At 29.8% G+C, this 24,524-nt stretch overlaps 2 protein-coding genes across 3 annotated transcripts; both read right to left on the bottom strand.

Moving 5' to 3' along the window:
* Nucleotides 1–1,822: 1,822 nt before the first annotated feature.
* On the bottom strand, nt 1,823–3,923 carry LOC103497167 (dof zinc finger protein DOF3.6). Of its 2 annotated transcripts, XR_539348.3 has the most exons (3): nt 3,473–3,837; nt 2,259–3,285; nt 1,823–2,046 (listed from the first exon to the last, which is right to left on the bottom strand). XR_539348.3 is itself a non-coding variant. In XM_008459265.3 (2 exons), the coding sequence occupies exons 1-2, from the start codon at nt 3,527–3,529 to the stop codon at nt 2,320–2,322; spliced, it is 1,023 nt and encodes a 340-aa protein (XP_008457487.1). In that variant the 5' UTR covers nt 3,530–3,923; the 3' UTR covers nt 1,823–2,319. The 2 variants fall into 2 exon arrangements, 1 of the variants encoding a protein (XP_008457487.1); XM_008459265.3 differs by having other exon boundaries at nt 1,823–3,285; nt 3,473–3,923.
* A 14,116-nt stretch (nt 3,924–18,039) lies between these two features.
* LOC103503262 (U-box domain-containing protein 13-like) lies at nt 18,040–23,221 on the bottom strand. The gene is made up of 5 exons (XM_051080408.1): nt 22,928–23,221; nt 22,563–22,837; nt 21,692–21,808; nt 19,916–20,371; nt 18,040–19,394 (listed from the first exon to the last, which is right to left on the bottom strand). Exons 2-5 carry the CDS (start codon nt 22,833–22,835, stop codon nt 18,222–18,224), a joined length of 2,019 nt encoding a protein of 672 aa, XP_050936365.1. The 5' UTR covers nt 22,836–22,837; nt 22,928–23,221; the 3' UTR covers nt 18,040–18,221.
* Nucleotides 23,222–24,524: the final 1,303 nt, after the last annotated feature.

Below are 24,524 nucleotides of genomic sequence, written 5' to 3'. Positions count from 1 at the left end.
CAAACTATGGAGTCTCAATATCCTAAGTTGTATTCATATTTATACAATGTACGATTTTGGTCTAATATTCGTCTTTTTGACCTTACCTATAATACCTCTTTAATTTGACATATGATATTTCAATTTAATAATAAATCGTTCTTTCTTCCTTATTGTCAACATAGGTAAATCTCTCGATCGGTATTGATTTCTCTATTGTCTACCTTTTGAGTGTTTGTCAATTTCATAATGTTACCGTTATATGGACAAAAAAAAAAAAAAAAAAGGATAACTAACTCCAAGTCAGTTTGGATTTTATACACACCAAATTCAACTATAAAAACAAGAAACAAAAAATGTTTTGGAAACAATAAATTGGTGTGTTCTTAGTTTTTTTAGTTTGGTTCTTGGCGTTTTCTTTAGATTGTTGTCTTCATAACATCCGTACCTGTACACACATATTCTCACTTTCATCATTTTTATTATGAAAATATCATTGTCTTTAACTTTGTCCTTTTTTTTTCTCTATCATGAACACACACACATGCACACATAGATGTTTCAAAGTTTTGACAAAAAATATGAACCAATCAATAAAAGCATTTGACCATGTGGGTGGAACACCATTATCTGTTAAAGCTACTCTTCCTGGCTTATCCTACTTTTTCGTTTTTAATTATCGTGAATATGTTATGTGATCTTTCGATTGATCGAGTATATATTAACAACTTTGTAATGTATTTTTTTTTTTATATTTACCATTTTTTCCTCTATCTATGAACGCCATTGATACATTGTTATTGAAATAGGTAAGTTTATATATATATATATATATCATTCTTGTTTTTTATTTGTGGGGTGAGTCATATTCTTTGAAGACAAAAAGCCACCAATAATAAGAGGGGGTTGAAAGGACTTGTAGGCATCAAATGAAGTATTTCAACAGTTTTCTCTTCAAAATCAGAGCTGCATTAAAAGGTGTGTCATTGAGAATAATGTACTGAAACTTTGGGTCTGATCAAATCTTATTCTATATACTTTTATTTCAATCTTTGTTATGCTCACATCAATCTTAATTTACTTTTATTAACATTTCTGCCCATATTAATTAATATATTAAAGTAAATGTCCAACGCATCAATATTAATACACAGCTCAAATTCTTATATAACGTTTAAATTTTTCCATAATTTGTATGATGTAAACTTACATTACTTTAATGTATAAAACTCCTATCATGAAACTTCTTACATTACTGTTTAGTTATATGGAGTTTTAGAAAATAATGAGGTTAATTTTTTGTGAAATATTAATTAGTAGTATATATTAAATTTTTTTGAAGTATATATAAGATTTAAATAGATGAGTGTAAATTAGGGTTTATAGAAAATTTTTCACTTGAACTCCTAAAGCATACTAATTGGCTAAAACTTAGTTAGATATATATAGATCAATTTAGTTAATTAGATCTATGAAAAATGTGTGTTACTCTCAACTTTGTCAGTGTGCTTGAATCTAGTACACACATATATAATAATGCAAATATTGTTAAAATGTTAAATCAAATGCGCAAGTGTTGTTTACATCAATCAATTTGGAAGAATTTAATTAGAAATATTATGAATTCAATTAAAACAACACTTTTTAAAATATAGATTCAAAAGTGCCACAAAATCCATGCAAATTATTCAAGACAAAATGAATATATTATAATTAGAGAAGAACAGGGACTTTTTTTTTTCCGATATATATTATTAATCATCAAGATTAAATGAAAAAATTGTAAATAAAACTAAATCCCATGGTCCTAATTAACCATTTCGCATTCCATTTTATACACATAAACACAAAACAATACTCTTCCATTTAAATCCAACAAACATTAGCAAATCATAGTCACACACATTCTGAAAAAGAAATTGAAATAGAAAAAAAAAACAATATTTCTACAAAGCACTCTTTTTGTATAAAATAAAAAAGATAAATAAAAGAGAGCACAAACTAGCTACCATGGAGATTCAGTTTCTGAGTGTTGATCAAAGAGGCTGAAGAGAGGTAGAAGAGTGCCTGGGATATTTTGTGTTATAATATATGATTAATTTCTATAAGATCTAAGTAGCTTAATTAATAAGAGATTTAATTGATCAAGTGAGGGCTTTTACTTCTTTTTTTTTTTTTTTCTTTATTTGTTCAACTTAATTAATAAATTTTGCATTAAATCACTTGACCATTTAAATCTTGGTAATAATTAAGTTGATATATATATAAATCAAACTTACTACAAAGATGTGAGCTGAGAGATGCCATTTTGAAGATGATGATCTGATCAATTTGGGGCTTTTAATGATTGAAGTCACAAGAAATATGGCCACTTGAAGTAGAACTGATAGCTGAAAGATCTGTCCAACCATTTGATGCATTGCTCCAAAATTGATTGTTTTCAGAATTATTGATACCCAAATTTGATGATTTCAACAAATTCAGTACTTGGGTTTCTTCAATCTTCACTGGAGGCAAATGGGTTCCCCTTGAAATTGGTGTTAGGATTGAATTTGTTGTGTTGTCGCCGCCGCTAATTTGAAACGGGTACAACCCTGGCGGGGTTTCTAGGCCACCTGAGAGAGGAAAGTTTTGGGAACTCCGCCACGGATGATGATTCAGAAGGGCACCGTTACCGATGTTGTTAGTTTGAGTCTGGATCTCGTTGAAATTCAACCCTAAACTTGATGTCCCGAATCGAGAAAAATTATTCAACGAAGCCATGAATGAAAGGTGAGGGTGTTGAGGCTGTAAATGACCAATAAGATTCTCAGCACTACTATGCAAGGGAATTGTAGCAGTAGTAGGAGAGTTTGAATTGTTATTCATCACTTGACTTTCATTTCCACCCGCCATCGTCGCTGCCGCCGTTGGAGACTTCGATCGTCTAGTTTTATTCTTCTTATTCCTCCGACAGCCACCCCCAACCGGGACGTTCCTTAGGGCACCCCCACGAGTCCAATATCGTCGGCAACTCTTACAAAAGTGGCGAGGCTGCGAGAGACTATAGTTATTAAAATAACAAAACTTCGTATTGGTAGAATCACATCGAGGACACTTTAGCGCCGTCTCTGGTAGTGGTACGTTAGCCATCCGAGCTCGGTCCGCCATCGAACCACGCCGGATCGAGCCAACACCAACACCCACACCGACATGGGACGATGGTGCGGACGAGAGTTGTTGAGTTGGTAATGAAAGAAGGTGTTGATGTTGAGGAGATCCATCACTATTACTTATCTGAGGATGATGATGATGATGATTTGATTGCTGCAAAAACCAAAAGAGAAAGCAAAAAAAAAAAAAAAAAAGCAAAAAAAGTAAAACCCCAATTAAGAAAATTGTTTGAGATATAGAAGGATATTCAAGAGGAGATTACAAAAGAAGAGAATAGAGAATAATTCTTTTATAAATAAGTGAAGAACAAGGGAAGAAGAAAAGCTCTTATTATTATTACCTGATGATGCCAATTGGGAGGAGGATCTAAATAGATTGGAACAGAAGAGAAATCCATGGGAGAAGGGATTGATATCTTTTTATAAAGCAAAATTTTTTTGATGTGTCTTTAGGAAAAACCAAGGTGGAGAATCGCATGCACTTGGGGAATACCAGAGCCAAAAACACACAAAAGAAAAGGAAAAGAAAAGAGAAAAAGAGAAAAAAAAAAAATAAAGGCAAAGGCAAAGGGAAAAGATGAAGAGAAGAGAAGAAGAGAAGGAGAGAATTAAAGCTATGGTGTGGAAGCTTTTGTTTAACTTTGCTCTCTTATTCTCTCTTTCATTCTCTCTTCCTTATCTTTTTGTTTTATTATATTTTTTAGGGTTTTAGTGGAAGGAGCTTCCTTCACTTATAAGCTTCTATTCTTTTGAGCTGTGTATTGTGTGGCTAAGAGGTTCAAAAGGGGAAGATGGGGAATATAGTGCCCTCCCCATCTCATGCATTTTTTTAAAAGATATTATTATGTGATCTATTACCTCAACATACATGTAAACGTTTTTGTCAATCTCGTCTCACTATTTCAATAAATCTTTCTTTTTTAGTTACTTTAGTATTACCTTTTTCTAAAGAAAAATACTAGAGGTCGACTGATTCATAGGTGAACCCCAATAACTTAAGTAGGTTGACTCCTTCTTAGCACCCTCGTGATCATACCTCAATCTAAAAAGAATAGATATCGATAACAATGAAGAAACATAGGATTTGAAAATAAGTCTAGGGTTAACTTTTATTGAAGATAAGTTAATTAATCTCTATTCCATATTCCTTCTATAAGTTTTGAAAACATATGCACGTTGGATGAGAAAATATCAATTAGACAAGTATATTATTGATGAAGATGGGGTTTAGTGATTTGTGATTGGAAAAGGGAATTGCCAATATGTAGCTATTAGGGTTTTGGTGGTGGGGTTGAAGAAATATGTAATAGAAAACACATAATTGAAGGACTTTTTGGCAATGAGAGACATTTGCCTGAAAACCCTTTACCTTTTTATACGACCAGATTAGTTTCAGTGTTCTTTAATTTTATGTGGGACACACTCATAACATTTAACCATTTTTCTTTCTTATTATTTACCCAAATATATAACAAACAATTCCATATTATTCCATATACACTTTTTACTTTTATTATTTATTATTATCATTATTATTTACATTGGTAGGTTATCTTTTTGGGATGTTGTGGTTTCATGTGTACGTCAAAGTTAAAAAAACAGCCACACCCAAAAGCAAATATGTAGTGCTTCATGAAAAGATTCATTTAAAGTCTTAATCACATGTTTATTTGTCAAACTAAGTATAGCTCATTCATTAATAATCGATCACATTGTTTATTATTGATACCGTCCTTTATTGTAATATTATGTTCTTTTTTTAAATTTTCACAATATTGTTCACTCCCAATATAAACCAATTAAATCTTTTTGTTTTTAACACATAGAAGGTTTCATACTTTTCTGTTCTTTTCTTTTTTTTTAAAAAAAAAAAAAAGACTTTCGATACATAGAAAAGAAGTTAAGATAGACATCTATTCATGAAAAAATTAAAGTTCTAGTATTTCGAGAGTGTGTGCACGTTAGCTACGTACTATTTTTGGTCATGCGATAATTTTGCTTACATAAATATTCTTTTAGTGCAAATGTGACAGCTGATTAGTATAAGTAGCATCTTATACTACTGTACTGCTATATGAAATTTTCCAAAATAAACCATAAGAGCCTAATACAATATAATGGAGATGTGATTTCATACTTATATATTATTAATTTAAAGTTTTTCTTGTATCTAGTTGTTTATATATAACTTCTTATGTCTGCCGTTCTTGTTCATTGTGTGGGGTTGAGTTTGAATCTACGAAACATGCATCATTCGATTGTGATCGGGTGAGGGAGATTCGAAAATCCATTTTCTAGCTTGGAAGAAAGTTGATTTTCAACATTGTGGCGCTCCAAACATTATTTTCATGCATGCACAAGTTTCCGTCAGCACCGCAACGTTGTCCCTAGTGCCGCAACGCCACATCAAATTTTTTAAAAGAAATCTACGATACGTATGTCAAGGGACCGCTGTCGTTTCTAGCCGTTCTTTGCACCCTTTCTCTTTATTTTTCTCCCCTTTCAGTTCTGTCTATGTACTCGATCGAAGATTTCTCCATTGCTCAACATGTCAAGAAGGGGCTAGAATTTATGGGTTATTTAGCTTTTCCCGTATTTCGATGCATTTATGATTTTGAACTAGATTTTTTTGGTTGATTATATTAATTCAATTTTGTTTTGAATGTTTTAATGTCTCGTGTTTCGGACATTTGGGCTTGTTAGATTATCACTTTGTTGAAGTAGTAGGTTAAGTTAGCTTGTTATAGGCATTCATCAATCTAACTTAGAATTGAATTTAGTATTTAGGCGCCTTGAAACTAATTATTCTACCTAAAGAGTCCTTGATCTTAATGCATACAATTGATATTATTTTAGATGTTGTATGCTTCTCATCGGTTTAATTGGTATCAATTTGTTACTTAGGACAATTCAACTGTGTTTTTCAATTGATTTGGTTAGGTAAAAGTAACCTAGAAATTTAGTAATGATAAAAACATGACCAAATACATTAAATAGAGAATTTTGTTTGATCCAAGCTAGATTATTTTGACATTGAATTCAGTTAAATATACTTCTTTTTCTATTTTTTTATTCGCTATTAAAACCATCAATCTCCTCAGTTACCTCGAGTTGAAAGCAATTTGTTTGAGAAATTTACGTGCTTTCTGAGTTCAACATGGATTTTTCACTAAGACTAGTTCTTGGTGCGTAGTTCAGTTAAACATTTAATCTAGGTTTGGATGACAAGTTCATAAGTTTTTAGGTTAAGATCAAATGTCCCAGATTGTGACCAGCAATATTAGATGATTTAATATTAGAATCAAAACAAAACAAAACATTTCTCTATTCAATTCTTAAAAAAAAAAAAGTTGATTATTAATTTATTTTCATTTTGATATTAATTTTCATATCCTATTTCTTTCAAATATTCATGATAATTAAAAGAAAGAAGCAAAAGAAGTTGAGTTTCACATTGTATGAGTTGAATTTCTTAATTTATTTCCTTAAATGTTGAGACATTGTGGTGTCTTATTTACTTAATTCTTTGATATTTTTGAGATGCCAAGAAAAAGCCAAATGCATTCAAACATAATTATGCCATATCTTTATTATTCAACTTCTTTTTTTTTTTTTTTGGTTAACTTTTTCACTATTTATGAGTATATATGGGACTTTAGTCTCTTTTTAACTTTAATGCTACAATCATATTACTTTGGAAGTGAATAAGACTTTTTGACTGATTATATAATGTGTTTGTTATTTGTTTTATTATCCTTCCTATCATATATAAACCTCTTTTTCTTTATTTAATTTAAATAAAATCTTCACCTTTTTTTAGATTGAGACTTCAAATAAAAATCCATTAAATCATCTCACCATCAAAGTGATCTAATGGTGAAATTCTTTGTATATAGTTTTGATTAGGTTGCAAAAAATTGTGACTTTTCTTCGTTAGGAAGCAACCATTCAAAACGTGTTTTTTTTTTTTAATTTTTCTTTTGGAATAGTTAAAAGATATAGGTTTATGATAAATATTATATATATATATATATATATATATATATATATATAGAGAGAGAGAGAGAGAGAGAGAGAGAGAGTTACTATGATTAAATTTTAATTTTTTAAAGATACTTCTTGGCTTGATTGATGAAACGAAATGAGAAAGTAAAATAGAGAGGCCGGAAGAAAGTCTTTCAATTTATAGAGAAAGATAAATATGCATAAATGTAAAACTAATGTCCTAGATTTCGTATTTTTGAACGTATGGTTATAATGTCCTTCTAATGAAATATAAGAATTTTGAAAGTTTTTAAAATTTTTGTGTTGCATTTTTCTAATGCCTTAGGTCTTAGGATTGGGAATCTAGGTTAAGGAGGTCATAAAACCCTTTCAACTTCATTAATTTTCAATTGGTTATGATATATAGGCTTAACTAAAAAATTTAGGAAAATAAAAACATCTCTCTTTTCTAACTTATTCCTAACTACGGTCTCACAAAAAGGAAAAAAAAAAACACTTTATATTATAAACACTTGTTAGAAGGGAGGGGATTAGTCAAAAGATATATTTGATTATTGGTTTTTTCGAATCCTTTTTTTTTTCGTAAATAACTAGAATGAAAAATAATATATATATATATATATGGCACACACACATGTACATGTATATATGCATATATTTGTAATATAATAATTAAGAAAAATGGGTATATCAAACACAACTTAATTGGAAAAAACATTGATCTTGATTAATTGAGAGTCCACCTACTTTAAGGTCTTGTTGTTGTAGGCCTAAATTCTATTTTAATCGATCAACTTTAAGTTTGGTCCCTTTAAGTTCTAAAAAGAATTTTGTTAACTCAGGATGAGAGAGGTGTCTTTAAATGAATGAATAGGTTACCAAATAACACAATTACTTTTTAAAATGTTAGGATTTTAATTTTTAATTAGAAGCTAGATGGTAAATTGTTATACTATTAACTAACTCAAAAAATCTCTTTACCTTCAAGATTTTGATCATTACTATTTTACTTTCATCCTCATACAAATTTTGTAGTGTCTCAAGTTTGAGACATTTTATGATTCATTCAAATGTTTTTTTATTTAAATATATAAAATCACATCAATATAACCTAATCCTAATAACAGTAACAAAAGTCTTTCATAAGTGATTAAATACACATTTTAAAAAGTTTCTGGAACTCATTAAAAAAAATAAGAAAAAGAATAAAAAAAGGGGGGGGGGGGTTTTAAAAATCGAATATCACAAAATTCAAAAAAGATGCTAACTTTAATTAATTGGTAGAATCAAGGGAACGAGTTTACCCATACTCCCATCAACCCCATCTCATATCCTTTACATATATATATATATATATATATATATATATATATTAAAGAGAAAACTTCGTCAAATGACTAATGAGTGAACGCAAATATCTTCTTTATTATTTCATCTCTCACTAACTTTTTCATATACTTTGAAATTAATACATCCTTTTACCTTTAATGTCTAACGTAGTGTTCATGTGTTTGTATTAGAGGACACACATGTATTAACTTTTACTTCATCCTTGAGTTAATTAATCCCACCATTTAACAATTTCACATGGATTGATTATTACAATTCAATGTTTAACATACTTCTTGACTTTTAATCTTATATAGAATAGCTCTGTTATTGCAAATACAAAATGTAGTGCATTATTTATTTATTTTCCTCTTTCATTTTTAATTATATACTACTTTCTAATGAGGACAAAGTAGTGAACCCATATAGTAATTTAGTTTTTTTTTTTTTTTTTTTTTTGCCAAAACTGTTTTTTATATATATTTCCAATTTAATGAATTTAAACAACTTAGGGTCAATCATAGTCATAAATTGTCACTATGATTGAAAAATTCATATGTATCATAAATTCGTAACAAGAAAAATAATTGCCATAAAATTTCAAAATTAAATCAAAAAGTTCGTTTCTTTCCTGTAAAGAACAAATGAATTTTAACTTTTATGACTATTTTTCTTGAAATTTGTTGGTCATAGACTAAACTTATAATTTAGTCTAAAAAGGAAATGAAAAAAGATAATGTATTGTTATAAAAGGTTTATAAAGAGTTAGAAAGGAGAAAAAGAAAGAAAGAGTTCAATTTATAAACCCTGCCCCTATTTCTACCTAAGTCCCTCTTTTCTTTTCTATCGTCAACCTAGTTCTTACAAAGAAAATAATTTCAAAATTCAAATGAAAAATTAAGGGAAAAAGGATATCTTAAAAATAAATAAAACAGAACTATGTTTATATTTAAATATAATAAAATAAACAAAAATATTTACAAAATACCATAAACTTGTTTGGATCAATTGTGATATATGGATGGAAAAAGAAAAGGTTATGGATGGAAAATTGAATATGAGAGAGGGCCGGGAAGAGTTAAAAAAAAAAAAAAAAGAAAAAAGAAGAGAAGGAAGTGGAGGAAACGCGGTAGCGTGGAGAGAAGGCTGGAGATGGGCCTCCAGTAGCCGTCCGATGGGGGGACAAATCGTCTTTTATTAGATGCTCTTTGTTGGATATTCCTCATTGTCATTGCCACCTCACTCACTCATGGGTCCCACTACTACAACATACCTTTATCTAAATATATAATCACCCAATTATTTTCTCCCTTCCATGATCTGGACGCCAACTCTTCTTCTTCTTCTTCTTCTTCTTCTTCTTCTTCTTCTTCTTCTTCTTCTTCTTCTTCTTCTTCTTCTTCCTATTATTATTATTATTGCTCATAACTCAATGCATATGTGTGTGTGTGTGTGTGTGTGTCTGTTTTCTTTTTATTCCATTAACTTGGATGCTCAATAATAATTCCCCAATCTCTAAAATATGACAAAACAAGAAAAATGTTACTATTTACTACTGTTTCATCATTAATTAACCTCCACTTCATCATCTTTGTTACGTTTTTAAGAGAATTAAATATTCCAAACCCTATATATTTTATTCACATACATACAAACTATGGTAGCTGTATTTTTCTTTTCATCTTTTTTACTGTTAACATATTGTTTTCAATCTCCATACTTTAAATTTTAATTCATTCAATCAAAATCTAACGAGTTAAGATTTCGTGGAAAATCTTCAATTACATGGAATTGAGGAAGAGATCATGGATTTCTCTCGGTTAAATCATGTACCTACTATGATTATTTTATTTTTTCTCTCTACTTTTCTATAAAGATATTCCCAAAATTGAAAGATGATTTTAAAATATTATTTGAACTAACAATTTTTAAGAAATTGGGTGTTCTTTTTTTTTTAAAAAAAAACTAACTCACAATCCAATTATTTCTTTCGTAGAGGTAAAAATCATTGTACAGATTAATTAGTGTCCATAACAAAAACTAACCTAGGAAAAATCATCTAACTTTAAGCATTCAAACTTTGAACGATGAAACGTTGGTTGAGAAGAAGCATTGATGACAAAAGGCCATTCAATGAAAAAGAAGAACAATGTATGAATATGCAAAGATGCTATGGGTATGTGTTTTGGTACAACGAAAAGTTGGCGAAGAAGACATGGCACACACTTAAAACCACTAAACAACAACAAGTACCTAAATCTAACTAATAACCTTTGGTCTCTCCAACCATCAAATTGCACCCGAACTTACAAACCAAAATGCAATCAAATTGCCATCAATTTCGGATGGTTCGAACAATTTAAGTGGTTTGGTTAAGTTTTACTTGAACCCCTAACTTTAGCATGAGATTGGCAACTAATTTATAATTTGAAACAAAATATTTTCTAAAAAAAATGAGAGAAAAAAGGAGCAATTAGTGTGGTGTGCCTATACCACATAAATTCTATCGTTAGTTTCTAGCTAGGGTCATAACAAGCATGGTAGGAAGAAGATGAACTTGAATGATACGTAGTTATCGTCATACTGCATACAGTGGGGTCAAACCTATGTTTTTATTTTCTTCACAACTTCAAAAGATTAGATCGAGTCTAGAAAAGGGCGAGTCAACTTGAGGAAGATTAATATTAGTAGCTTGTGTGAGCCTGCTAAGTCAAGAGCTCAAAACATGGGCAAACTTCTTGTTCTCAACCTAAGATAAGCCTTTTGATTAGTCAGATGTTCCAATTGTATTCATCCACTCTCCATTGCCTCTCCTAGACATATTTCTTGCCTATCTTAAGTTCATTTCGATATGAGATAATTTTTCTGATTTTATATCTTCAAATTTTAACTTCCTACATTTTGTTATTACTCACAGGGTCACAAGTCCAAAATTACCTATAACAATTAGAAAACCAACCCATAACTTTTAAAAACAAAAAAAAAACAAAAAAAAAAAAATGAAAACTATTATCCCTTTCTAAAAGTTGGAGCATTTGAAACAATACTATATAAATAAATAGATATGAACTTGAACTTTTGTATTCCAAAAACCATCGAATGAAAAATATAAATTGTCCCATTACCATACGGAAAGTGTTTAAGAGAGATTCTTTTTCTTTTTGAATTGTGATGTGTCCAAAGGATCGATTGCAAGTTGACAAATTGAATGTGTAAACTATTTATATATATATATATATATATATATATATATTTTTAATTACGTATAGCATCTACACATTGCCTTACAAACAAATATCCTTATAAAAACATATCATTCAATATATATATATTAAGTATATTCCATAATGAACTTGTATTTAATCCCTTGATTTTACCTTTTCTTTTTTTCTCATTTTAAAATTAAAACTTTTGTATCTTTTTCAAAAGAATAACATAAAGATTTCGAATCATATAACATATAAGTCTTCTTCAAATCTACAACAAATTTTATTCTCATTTTGATTATATTCAATGTTTTAATATTCTCCTAATTAAGTCCAAACAAATGTTCATATACATATATTTATGAAATTACACAAGAATAACATTAGATAATATTAACCATTAAGAAAGTGACTTAAAATTTATTACGCAAGAATATAATAACACTAGAGGTTAAAGGTTCGATCGTCATTATTCTCGTGTTTTCGTTATAAAAAGATTATATAGAAAAGAGTTTAGATTTACTAGCTTGTAATTACTAAAATTTGAAATTGCACGTAACTCATTCATAAATTAATGTGTTGTGAAAGTGTTTGTGGTATTTGAAATTGTCCCATCAAATTTTAAATCGAAAAAATTGGGGCTTTTGAATTTATACCATTGTTAAAACTAGACGGCTTTTAAACTTTAGTAATTACAATACCGATAACAATTTGAAAGATGAATTTTAGAAGTTTAATCTCTATGGGGAAAACAATTATTTTTGGGACACACATGTTTGTTGGTTGATAAAAATGAGAAGCACATCGTATCAAAATTCTTTTTGAATAAGAGAATGGTTGATTTGAAAGGGGGATTAGAAGAAAGAAGAATGAGAAAAAATGTTAAAAAGAATAATAATAAAATTAAAAAAGAAAAAAGAAAAAGGTGAATGATGAAGATGAGAAGAGTATGGTAAGGGAATCTAATTCCCCTATCCAGTTTTTGACATATTTACCCCTTTTTTCTTTTCTTTTCTTTTCTTTTCTTCTTTTATCTTTCTTATGTGTTGATGATTTTCATGCAAAAAGCTTTGGCCTTTTGTGGCAGAGAGGGATAAATTAGTTGCAAAAGAGAAAGCAGATTTTTAATTTTGCAGCCTTAACATCCTTTATATTGTCCTCTTTCTTTACTGAAGACTCATATCGTAGGACCCTTTTGTTTCTTTTTATTATATATATATGTATATATATATATATATTGCATGAAGGGACCTTCCATTTTGAAATAGGGGTCAACTTCACAATTTGGATCCTTTTGAATTTTTGTTTCCTACACTTTCACATGCATTCATCTGTTCTACCTTTTCTTTTCCCAACTAAATTTTTTCTTTTTTAGTTTTGGGATTTTAAGAATGAATGTGGAGATCGTTAAGAGTCTCACATTGAAAAAATCAAATAGACTTACATTTTTTATAAGATAGATGAGTCACGTTCTTTGATGGTCAATTGGTTTTGAGATGAAACTACATGCTATCAAACATGATATTATAGTCGAGTATTTTGTCCAAAATAGGTAAACCCAAAAGAGGCACCATCTTGAAATGGCATGGTTTTAAGATGAAGCATCATACTATTGAACAAAGACATATTTAATGAATCTTTTAACATTTTGGTAATTGTTTTTTTGTTTTTTTTCTTTTCTTTTTTGTGTGTTCTCTTGCATTTTTACGATGTTGTTATGCATCACTCTTAAGCATAAGAGTTTGAAATCTTAGCCAAATTCTAAAAACAAAATACCAAGTTTAAAATACTTTACTTTTTTAAGTTTTCAAGTTTGAAATGTAGGTGAATAGTATTTAGTGGTGTAACGAGTATTATAGGTTTGATCTTCAAAAACTAAAAAGCTAAAAAAATAAATGGTTACCAAATAGAGCCTAAATTTTTTAATTTTGTCTTAAACAATCTGGTTGAACTTAAAAAAAAAAAAAAAAAAAAAAAAAAAAAGGTCTAATTAATAAGTTATTAGTAGAACTCAAGACTTTTGATTTTGTGCTTATTAATTTTGTAAATGTTTTTAATAAAGATCTATTTATATGTCTAAGGATGATCTAGTACCCATAAGATTGAAAAGTTAACATAATTTAATTTATAAGAAAAAATACAAAGAGTTTGAGGATCCATCTATTCGATAATTTTTAAAATTCATGATGCTTGTATATCATACTTAAAATCTAAAGTTCACAATTCTTATTAAACTCTTCAATGTTCAAGATCTATATAGATATGAATCTAAAAGTTGATATGGGACTAAACCTCTAATCTAACTTTTGGTGGATAACATGAGATCATATATATATATATATCTTTATTTATTTATTTATTTTTGTAATGAGATTAAAAATAGTATGAGTAGGAATTTTGAATAGTTGTTTTAGGTAATTAAGAATATTTATTAAAAACATATATGGTATTTGATTTTAGTTTATGTGTGCATAAATATAGTCAAAAGCACATCTCTAAACAAATTGTTAGAGCATTTTATAGTACTTAAAGAATAAACAATAACACATGTTGGACTAATTTTGGTGGATAGAAAAACAATTTCAAAATCGCTATCATTACCTCTTTAAATATTAATCTAATAGTTTTATGATTTTTTTAGTATGACAATCGTAGAGTATGAGGTTTAACTTCTAATCTTACCTTAACGATTATTTCATAATTTGTATTCAAACATTAGCACTGATATTTTAGGAGGCAGAGGAAAACACTATGTTAATTATTAAGCACTTCTTACGGAAAAAAGAAAAGAAAGAAAGAAAAAGAAAAAACTAACTAAATCACATTTGCTAGTAATTATTCTTTATCTTTCCTTAAAAATGATTTACTATGAATTCACTTGTAACTATATTTTTATTTTCTTTTAGATAATTCCAAATATGATAATTAAATTTAAAATATTAACATATATAATACTATTTTTTAAAAATTATTGTTGCAAATATAATATTAGTAATAGAAATTTATCATCGATAGACTTTGTTATATTTATAATTTTTAATTTTTTTTTTTTTTTTTTGCTGTATACTTAATTTACCTATCTTTTATAATTAGAAAAAAGTACAAATATAAAAGGCATTTCAATCTAAAAGAAAATGGATATTTCAAAAGTTGAACTTTAAATCTGCAATTTTTTCTTATAATTTTGTTTTGTCTTTCTTCCTTTAATTTTTCTTTTGTTGCAAAAGATTCAAAAAAAGACTTCTTTTCTAGTTTTTAAATTTTGGACATTTCATCTTTAATGTTTTTTTCTATTTTGTTTTATAATAGAAAAGAGATATTATAAAACAAAAATAAGCTTTATCCTTAAAAAAAAAAAAAAAACAAGAAAAGCTAGGAGATGATTTAATAACTTTATTATATTATTTTGGCTTTGTGTTCTTAAAAGGATTCTTTTTTTTTGTTTTTTTTAAGAATGATCTTAAAATTAGTCAAATTCAAATCTATATTTCTTACTAGCTAAAAGTAATAATTTTAAAAAAATTCTACTTTTATGTTTTTGTAATGTAAGAAGCTAAGAAAGGCTTATATATACATATAAGTTTAATTTTAATTATAAACAAAATCAATATAAATTTGAGATTTAATAGAATAATTATTTAATAATATCAAATATATATTATAATAATAATAATAATAATAATAATAATAATAATAATAAATTGGTGATGTATAGTGTAATAGTAAGAATTTAGTCTCGATATTTTTTAATTTGTGATAATTTAGTCCTTGTATCACATGAAAAATCTCAAATTTTGATTATAAAAACGACTCAGTTTTTATAATTCATAAACAAAACTTGACCTTTATTAATCTTCGTATATGTAAAACACTTCGTTGAATATTAATAGTAGTATTTTTCACATTTGAGACTAAAACATTACAAATTGTTAAGTATTATGAGGACCATATTGATATGTGTGTGTATATATGTGTATGTATATATACTTATCAAAGTTGTGAGGTCCATAAGGGGTTAAAGAATTCATTAGCCGAACTAAGAGTGGACCAACTTCACCCCGTCCAATTGCTTGCTAATCCCAAAGAGTTAAGAAATTCACAATCAAAAATATACAAAATATATATATATATATAAGCAACAGAAAATGGAACACACAAAATTATGCTATTTTTCTAACGGTATGTATATAGCTAATAGAGTTAAAAGAACATATATATCTCACTCATCTACCTCGTAGAGCCAAAATAATAAATAACAAAAATAACGTAAATACGAACAAAAATTAGGTTTTAGATATTAAAACTCGTTTGGTAACCATTTTACTTTTTGTTTATGTTCTTGAGAATTAAGCTTACACACTACTTCCAACTCCAACTTTCTTCCTTTGTTGTCTACATTATATTCTACCAATGCTTTAAAAAACCAAGTAAAATTTTGAAAACTCAAAAAAATATATATTTTTCAAAAGGTACTTTTTTATATATATATTAAGATAAGAATTTAACCTTTGCATTTAATAAATATGCAAATCATGATACGACATAAAGAGAAAATACATTTGAATTTCAAAAATAAAAACAAAAACAAAATGATTACAAACAAGACCTAAAAAATTCAAATCAACATAAATTATAAAAAGAATGTTTTGAAATATTTACGAAGGGGAGGATATATAGATTATTGGGAGTGAATTATGGGAGAGAGACAAAGGAATAAGTTAGGTTAAGGAATGCACATGTGTGTGGCAGATTGGAAGGGGCAAAACTCATAGTGAAAGCCATAATTAACCAAAGCTGCAAACCACTGTAAAAGCAGCTGCCGACCTTCTCCTCTTTGCTCTCTCTCTCTCTCTCTCTCTCACCATCTCTTCACTTCCTCTCCTTCCACCATTGCCAACCAACCATTATAACAAATCATTGTCAAATATGGTACAATTGTAACCCAATCCAAAATAGAAACGTTTGCATATGTCTATTCGTTATAAAAAGTCTATTATATACACACACGTATTCATATATTATTTTACACTTATCAATGTTAGAAAATAGTATATATCATGAGGACCCAAACTAATCTAAACTATAAGTCAATCAAAAAATTTTAAAATGTGATGTAAATGAGATACACGTAATCATTACCTATATCATGAGTACTAAATGTCGATCGTTGTCACCAATAGTTATAAATTATTATTAGAAGATTTTTTTTACTGAGTTTTGTATTTTTAAGACATTTATATGAACAACAGACTCCATGATTTATACTCCACTCTATTCTCTTCTTCCTAAAGTCATTTTTCAATGGCTCTAAGTTCTGAAAGTAAAGGGATCGAAAAGAAACTTTTTCATTTTTGTGGCTTATCCTTAGTTTTCCACCGAAACCTTTTGGTATTATATATATCCTTGATGGGAAAGATATGGATTTATGAGCTAAAAATAGAAAGGCCAAAGTTTTGAAAAATAAATAGTAGAATGGAAAAAAAAAATGGAAACTCAAACTTGAGAGGAAGATTTTGAGATCATAGTACTGTTGAGAGCTGAATTAGATTGAACAACTCACCAAAATCAAACTAGAAAATTGATCTCCTGTTTCTTTCTACCTTTTTTTTTTTCTTAATCCCAATTTAACTACAAGTCTAAAACAAATACGGATTCTACCAACTAATTAGGTTGCAAAAGAAAAGTATTAGTCGTGTTAATGAAAAAATGGGATAGAATTAGAAAAAAAGAGAGTAAAGGGTTTAGCGGCAGTTGTTTTGAAGAGAGTCAATTAGATCCTCCATACAAAAATCTCGTGAACTTAATCACAATGTGCACTAATAGAATATAATTATGTAATCATATATTAATGTTTCCTATTTACTCGAATACACAAAGACAATAAACAAATTTGATGAATAGAGTTGAGCATTTACACACTATATTTGTAAGAATTAATTAACACCTAAATCACATTGGAAACTTGACCGAAGATTGATTGAATCGCTACCTAAACATGTTTAAACTGAATTTTATATATATATATATATATATATATATATATATATATATATATATATATATATATATATATATATATATATAGTAGTTTAAATATGGTAAAACACAATTCATACATACAATATCAAAAAAATATGGATTGTTAATTAAATTTACAACTAATTAAAACATCATAATACTCGGTATGAACGTTAGCTAGCAAATATTTTTCAGTTGTTCAATGATTGTTGGAATATCTAATGCGCTATGAAGATCAAGAAATTTAGTTTCAAATTTTGAAATTGTCCTCTCCAAAAATTTGAGGATGTATAATTCATTCATTCATTCATTGGTTGGGTTTTTGATTCTTTATGTTTTTGTCCACAAAATAAAATAAAAATAAAATACAATTATAAATTATGATAATAACTTACAAGATTAGGGGAAGTGATCTTCCACCTCCCCTTTGTGAAGCAAAAGCTGCCTCTTTCATTACACATGTAAAAAAAAAAAAGAAAAAGGTAACAAAAGAAACGGAGCTATGTAAACCAAAACATCAAACTCCCCACTCTCAGCTACCAACGACTTCCGTTGTTGAGGTTGATTGCGATGGCTGGCTTTGAGGTTGAGATTCCGACGTTTGCAACCGAAGCACCCTAACCTCTTCCGGATGTGCTGCTGCATGCTCAAAAAGTCGGTTTATTCGTTCAAGCAATTGTGCAGCTTTTCGTTTTCCTCTATCAGTGCCATTGCGTGCCAAATCTATCAATGAACTAATCACTCCAAGTTCTCTGGCCTCTACTAGGTGTTGCTCGTCTCCCGAGCAGAGGTGTACAAGAACTGCAGCCGCATTTTCTCTGTTTCTGGGGGATCCTGTCCCAATCACATCTACCAAAACCGGCACTGCCTTTGCAGATCGGATGGCAGCTTTCCCTTCGGGGTGGCTAGCGAGTATAGCTAAGATAGCTAAGGCTTCATCTACCATTCCGGTTCCGGGCTCGGTGAGAAGCTGCATTAAGGTTGGAACTACACCAGCTCTTACTGCCTTTCCTTTGTTTCCTTGGTAGATGCATAAGTTGAAAAGTGCAGTTGCAGCATCTTTCTTACCTCTTTGTGTGCCTTCACTAAGCAGTGTAACGAGAGGTGGGATGGCTCCGGAGGCGCCAATTCTAACTTTGTTTTCATCGACAACCGAAAGGCTGAAAAGAGTGGCTGCTGCATTTTCCCGTGCTTCCATGCTTCCCTTTTTTAGCACGAGAACGATACCAGGAACTGCCCCAGAGGAAATGATGCTTCCCTTGTTGTCCTCACATATAGAGAGGTTAAGAAGTGCCGTCACAGCATGCTCTTGAACACGGGAGTCCGGAGTTGAGAGAAGGCCAACAAGGAGAGGGATAGCACCAGCCTCAGCAATAGCAACACGATTATCTGCATTCCGTTTTGCAAGAAGTCGAATCTCTCCGGCTGCAGATCGTTGATCTTCCGGATTTCCAGATGCGAGTTTGCAAAGAAGAATATCAATTTTTGTGCGTTCAGCAGCTGAGCAAGATGATGAGCTTCTACATGTTCGAGCACTGCTGGGTCGTTTTGGTGGTTCAATACCGTTGGCTTCACACCATTGGGCTATAAGGCTACGCAACACATAATTTGGAGTAAGAGTAGTGCTTGAGAGGTTCTGTTGTGTCTTTGGACATGTCACATGCCCTGCTTCAAGCCACTTCTCAATGCAGGAACGTTCATAGGTCTACAGCAGAGAAAATTTTGGTTTTTGCATTAATTACAAAAACAATACTAGAGTAGCGGCTTCTAAGGCATTAGATATATAAACGCTTAATATGTCGTATATTGCAGTAAAAAGTATATGCATGAATAGCAGAGCGACACTTTCTCATACAAGGTATGTAATCTTATGATAAAACTGACACCGACCAATTTGCTCCTTAAACCAGCCGACTAGCATTGGTTCGGTCAATTTTCGTTGGTCGGATCAGTTTTCAGAGTTCCTATGATCACCCCTAATCTTAACTGAAACTAAGTTCTAACACTAGTCCAACTCAAGGATCTCAACTTCAGGACGCTATGCCACCTAAATTATCTCAATCTGATATTGTTCTTTACCTAAATCTAATCTACTCACATCTGAAAATATGAGGATGTAATGTGAATAACTAGACCCTAGAGCCCACTAATTAGTAAAATGAAGGCAAAATGAATGCAAAGGCCATAATTACTTGTTATCGATGAGAAAGGGTACTACTATAGTACCTGTCCAGTTGAGACAATGACAGGATCTCTCATCAACTCCAGGGAAATTGGGCAGCGAAAATCATCTGGTATAATTGGGGTCTTGTTATTTTTATCATTGGATACATGACCACTACAACTTGCTGGAGGACTCTTGTCTCTACTAGGAGCTTCCGTTTCAAGGTTCTCCGTTTGCACAAAATCTTTTATTTTCTTTAGCAGCCCTGCCATCTTCTCAATGCTTTGACCTGGATCACCATCAGTAGCAGCAACCATCTCATGCAAAGCTATTGATTCTTGTGTAAGATCGGATATTCCTATTAACTGTAATTTTTCGGACAGTCTCCTCAGGCGGTCTTGATCTATAGAAGAATCATTGGTCATGTTGTTAAGGGCAAGGATATCTTCCGACAGTTCAGAGTCAGGAGCTTCGGCCCTGCCTCTGGCCCTTCTGAATTGAGCAAGAACAAGCTCAACCTATATACAGGATTGTAGATGTGTAAATAATGATTTTAAAATATTAATTGCAAGCTTTTACACCTTATCTAATATCCAGTTGAGATAAACAAATGAAGATCTAATCACCATAGTTCTTACATGTTCTTTCTAACCTCATATAAATTACACTAGTTTTGCAATAGTTATATTTCATTTTGACCAAAAACAATTTTTATGTTACGTTCAACTCCTGAACTATTAACTATTCTTTCTTATACTGATTTTTTTTTTAGGCTTCAACACAAAAGTCACAGTAAGACAACAAAAAATCCATTGGTCCTTCTAATTGAAAAGGACAATAATTATATTAATTGAAAACTTCAACAAAAAATAGGAAAACTATAGGATGTGTTTTGAGTGGGGTTTTAGGGGGAAAAGAATTAGAAAATTGGGCCAAACCGTGTTTGGCCCAAAGAATATGATAAATAATCATAATCCCTAAATAACCCTATCTTATCCCATCTTTACTTTCTTACAACCCTACATTACCCTACCCAAATAACTTAATCTAAATTATATTATTATTTTTTAAATTACTACAATCATAATCCTTCCTCCAAACACATATTATTGTAACACTACTATCATAATCCCTCCCCCAAACACATACTATTATAATACTACCTTTTATATTCTTTCTCCCAAACACATATTATCATAACACTAGGATTATATTATCATAATCCTAGGATTGTTATAATCCTTTTCCCCCATAACTCTCTCTCCCCCAAACGCACCCTAAATACACAAAGACAACAATCCCGACTTGATCAAGGGGTTCCCCACAAGTTTGTATCCCTCAGCCCTCCGGCAACATCATTTCCTTTATTAAGAAAGAGGATGCCAACTTGAGCAGAGTTCAAAAGTTACATATTAATGTGTGTCTCCCTATTATCAAATGTGGGTTTGAATCCACAATAAAGTTTTTCTTTCTTTCTTTTTCATTCAACAATATGAGGGGTGGGATTTGAAGCTCTAATCTTTTAGTCGAGATTACAATGTCTTAACAAGTTGAACTATGCTGATCAAGTTGACAATAATGAAAATTGAGCAAATAGTTTAGAAGTTAGACATATACTTAAATAATATTTTCATTGAACAACACTTGTAAGAAATCAAGAGGGAGATGTTGCAGATGTTTTCAAAATGTTTGCTTATTACATATATATGTTGAATGACATCTTGAAATGATAGTCTATCAAACTAAGCTAGCATTATCTCCTATCATGCAAGTATCGTGATATATCTAGTTTATCGTAGGCTATTCAAAGTAGAAGATATAATTTTTTTTTCCTTTACCTGCTCTTTAACTTCATCGGATATATCTAGTTTATCGTAGGCTATTCCTTCCAACGCTTGTTCCAACTGAGCAGTTACCTCGTGAAATTTGTTCATAATTTGCTCCCTCTCTACAGCCTGGAATGGATAATGAAATGAAGTTAGATTAAAAAGTAGATATGCTAACAAATATCTATAATGCTTCAGATATACTCCTTCATTTTGTAAGGAAACAAGCTAATGAAGTTTGATACAACATCTAACTAGAAATGGGAAGTAATTGCATGGATGCCACGACATATTATTCTTATGGATAAAACCAATTAAGCTTAGCTTGTTCATTTGAAATTGGATTTAAAATGGACGTAGTTGAATTATAGACAGAAATACAAGTAAAGTTTAATTATAGAAAAAAACATCTATTGGAAAATGTCATCTGAAAGAGGAAATAATAAAATGGTAAATTCAGACGGAATTTGATGAATTTTACATCACTATCCTTTCATAAGGATGTAAATATTATGCAAAAATAGAAAACATAAACTGAAAGTCTAGTCTTCGAAATTCTTCATTCCTCGAACACAAAAATCCGGAATGAACATAACAGCAATATTTTTCCGCGTTTTGAATGTTTCTAATTTGCATCGAATATGTTATTCATCTACATACATAGTATTCTGTTAAACTAAATCCAACAAATATACAATTCCGGAATAATGGAAGCGGATGTTCACTCGATTTTCTCGATCACGCGAATTAGGCGCTAGAAAAGAAGAAGCGAAAAGCACAAGAAACACAGAATTGCGAGAAGCAGCTTCAATAATGCAATACTCTGAATCAAAGAACTAACAAGATTAAGAAATGAAGATTCAAGACAATAACACGAACTCACCAAGAAAATCTTACTCCCTTCGCTGCCAAATCTGAGCAACTTCTTAGCAGATTCAAGAGCTTCTTTCAACAAAACAAGAGCCTTAAGAGTATCTTCAGTAATACGGTCTTTACTATCTCTAATCTCTTCAAACATTGGAATCAAAAGCTTCAATCTCCTAGACAAATTACAATACTGTTTCTTAACAGTATACCTAAAATCCGAGATCCAAGCAATTTCATTAACAACATCGATCAAACTCTGAATAAGAAGACCACTGTTATCTTCCTCCATAGCTAAAACAAAACAAAAACACTCCAAAATCAGATCTAAGCCGTGAAACTGAAGTTGAAAACAGGTAACTAAAGATCTGATTGAAATCTCACCGGATTTGAAGGTGTTTGTTTAGTAGCTTAGGTTGAGTAGAGATGGTGCTAGGAATGGGAAGATAGAGACGTCTCCATTACTGAGAACAAGGAGAGAAGTGGTGATTGTGATGATGAGAAACAGAGCTGTGAAAAGGGGATTTTGCTTTTACGTTTTTCAAGCGCGGCTGAAGGATGAAGAAGAAGAAGAAGAAGAAGAAGAAGAAGAAGAAGAAGAAGAAGAAGAAGAAGAAGAAGAAGAAGAGAAATGAGAGAGAGAGAGAGGGGGAGAGAGAGCTTAGAAAGAAAAAGGGGTGTGTGAGTGCTGTGCTGTGCTGGATTTTTTAGACGTTTAATCTTTGCTGTTACCGTTACCTTGGACGTTTGTTGTAACGTCGTTTTTGTTCGTCGGCTCATTCGGCTTTGGCTCTACAACTACTCTAGTCTTTACTTAGCTTCTTTTTTTTATTGGCTAAATTATACAAGAAAGTAAAAAAAAAAAAAGTGATTTTCTAACAAAAAAAAAATGATTTGAAACTATTTATAAAAGAATAGAAAATTTTATCAAATTCTTTTTAGCATGTTTTAGTTTTTTTATTTTGGCTATAGTTCGTAAATATTTTCAAATTTTTTCTATCCAAAAATATTTTTCATAAAAAAATACGTTAAACTTTAGCTTTCAACTATTTAATAACTTAACTTTTTATTTAATAATAATTTAGTTCCTAAATTTTATTATGTAACCATTTAGTCCCGAATGTAAAATTGAGTGTGAAAAGTTAATTAGGTTCTTAATTTGTATAAATAAATCTATATATGAACTACCTAAAGACTCAATAATTTTATAAAATACAATGTCTTCATCATAAAATATCAAATATTAACATCAATTTTTGATAAATTTTGTTTATGTTGGAGGCAAAATTGTTATAAACCAAAATACAATGACTAAATTGTTATAAATCAAATTTCAAGGACTAAATAACAATTTTATAAAAAAATTAGGAATAAAAAGTATTTTTAATATAAAAATTAAAATAAGAATATGTATATTTTTAAAATAAAAAATATAGTAAAATTAAAATGGAGATTAAAAAAATTGACATAAATGTAAAAAGAGAATCGTAAAAAATGACAAATTTAACAAAATATAGCAAAATTTTAAATTTTATCAATAATAGGCATAGATAGACATTAATATGCTTTCTATCGGTCATATTGATAGACAGTGATAAAAGTTTATCATTGTGTATCATTGATAGAATCCAAAATTTACTATATGTTATAAATATTTTAGTTTATTTTACTATATTTAAAAAATACTTCTCAGCTTTGATGTTTTTGTCAAAAATATTCCTAAACTTTCAAAAATTAAAAAATACACAACCTTCAAAAATGGTTCAAAATACTCTTAATGTTAGTTTTGAGATGGAAACCGTTAAACTTTTGTTTCAAAAATACTCTTGAAATATTGAAAAGTTTAAAAAATAACCTTGAGCTTACAAAAGTTAAGAAATATCTAAATTTTATACCAATTTTTTCACCAACTAAAATCAAACCTAAACTTTTAAGTTAAAATCATAGTTTTAAATTTATTTGACTATTAACACACACAATT

Source organism: Cucumis melo, chromosome 12 (genome assembly GCF_025177605.1).
Source record: "Cucumis melo cultivar AY chromosome 12, USDA_Cmelo_AY_1.0, whole genome shotgun sequence".
Lineage (NCBI taxonomy): Eukaryota > Viridiplantae > Streptophyta > Magnoliopsida > Cucurbitales > Cucurbitaceae > Cucumis > Cucumis melo.
The sequence above is the reverse complement of the archived record's forward strand: the minus strand, read 5'-3'. Positions and strand labels throughout refer to the sequence as shown.